This window comes from Haliaeetus leucocephalus, unplaced genomic scaffold (genome assembly GCF_000737465.1).
Source record: "Haliaeetus leucocephalus isolate CR32 unplaced genomic scaffold, Haliaeetus_leucocephalus-4.0 Scaffold227, whole genome shotgun sequence".
Taxonomy (NCBI): domain Eukaryota; kingdom Metazoa; phylum Chordata; class Aves; order Accipitriformes; family Accipitridae; genus Haliaeetus; species Haliaeetus leucocephalus.
In genome coordinates this window covers 20221-20620 of record NW_010972663.1, presented here as the reverse complement: position 1 = coordinate 20620, position 400 = coordinate 20221, and the positions used below count along the sequence as shown (strand labels likewise).

At 67.8% G+C, this 400-nt stretch overlaps 1 protein-coding gene across 1 annotated transcript in view; it reads left to right on the top strand.

Moving 5' to 3' along the window:
- Window positions 1–385, top strand: part of SLC8A2 (solute carrier family 8 (sodium/calcium exchanger), member 2) — a 6468-nt gene extending 6083 nt beyond the window's left edge. The window contains 1 exon segment of the mRNA XM_010567118.1: window positions 9–385. Coding sequence (XP_010565420.1) covers window positions 9–385 — 377 coding nt within the window.
- Window positions 386–400: the final 15 nt, after the last annotated feature.

The window sequence follows — 400 nt, the reverse complement described above, 5'->3', positions numbered from 1 at the left end:
CCCCGCAGACACCTTCGCCAGCAAGGTGGCCGCGCTGCAGGACCAGTGCGCGGACGCCTCCATCGGCAACGTGACGGGCTCCAACGCCGTCAACGTCTTCCTGGGGCTCGGCGTCGCCTGGTCGGTGGCCGCCATTTACTGGGCAGCGCAGGGCCGGGACTTCGAGGTGCAGACAGGCACCTTGGCCTTCTCCGTCACCCTCTTCACCATCTTCGCCTTCGTCTGCATCAGCGTCCTCATGTACCGCCGGCGGCCCCACATCGGGGGCGAGCTGGGGGGACCCCGCACCCCCAAACTCCTCACCGCCGGCCTCTTCCTCGGCCTCTGGCTCCTCTACATCCTCTTCGCCAGCCTGGAAGCCTACTGCCACATCAAGGGCTTCTGAGAGGGGACGGGGGAC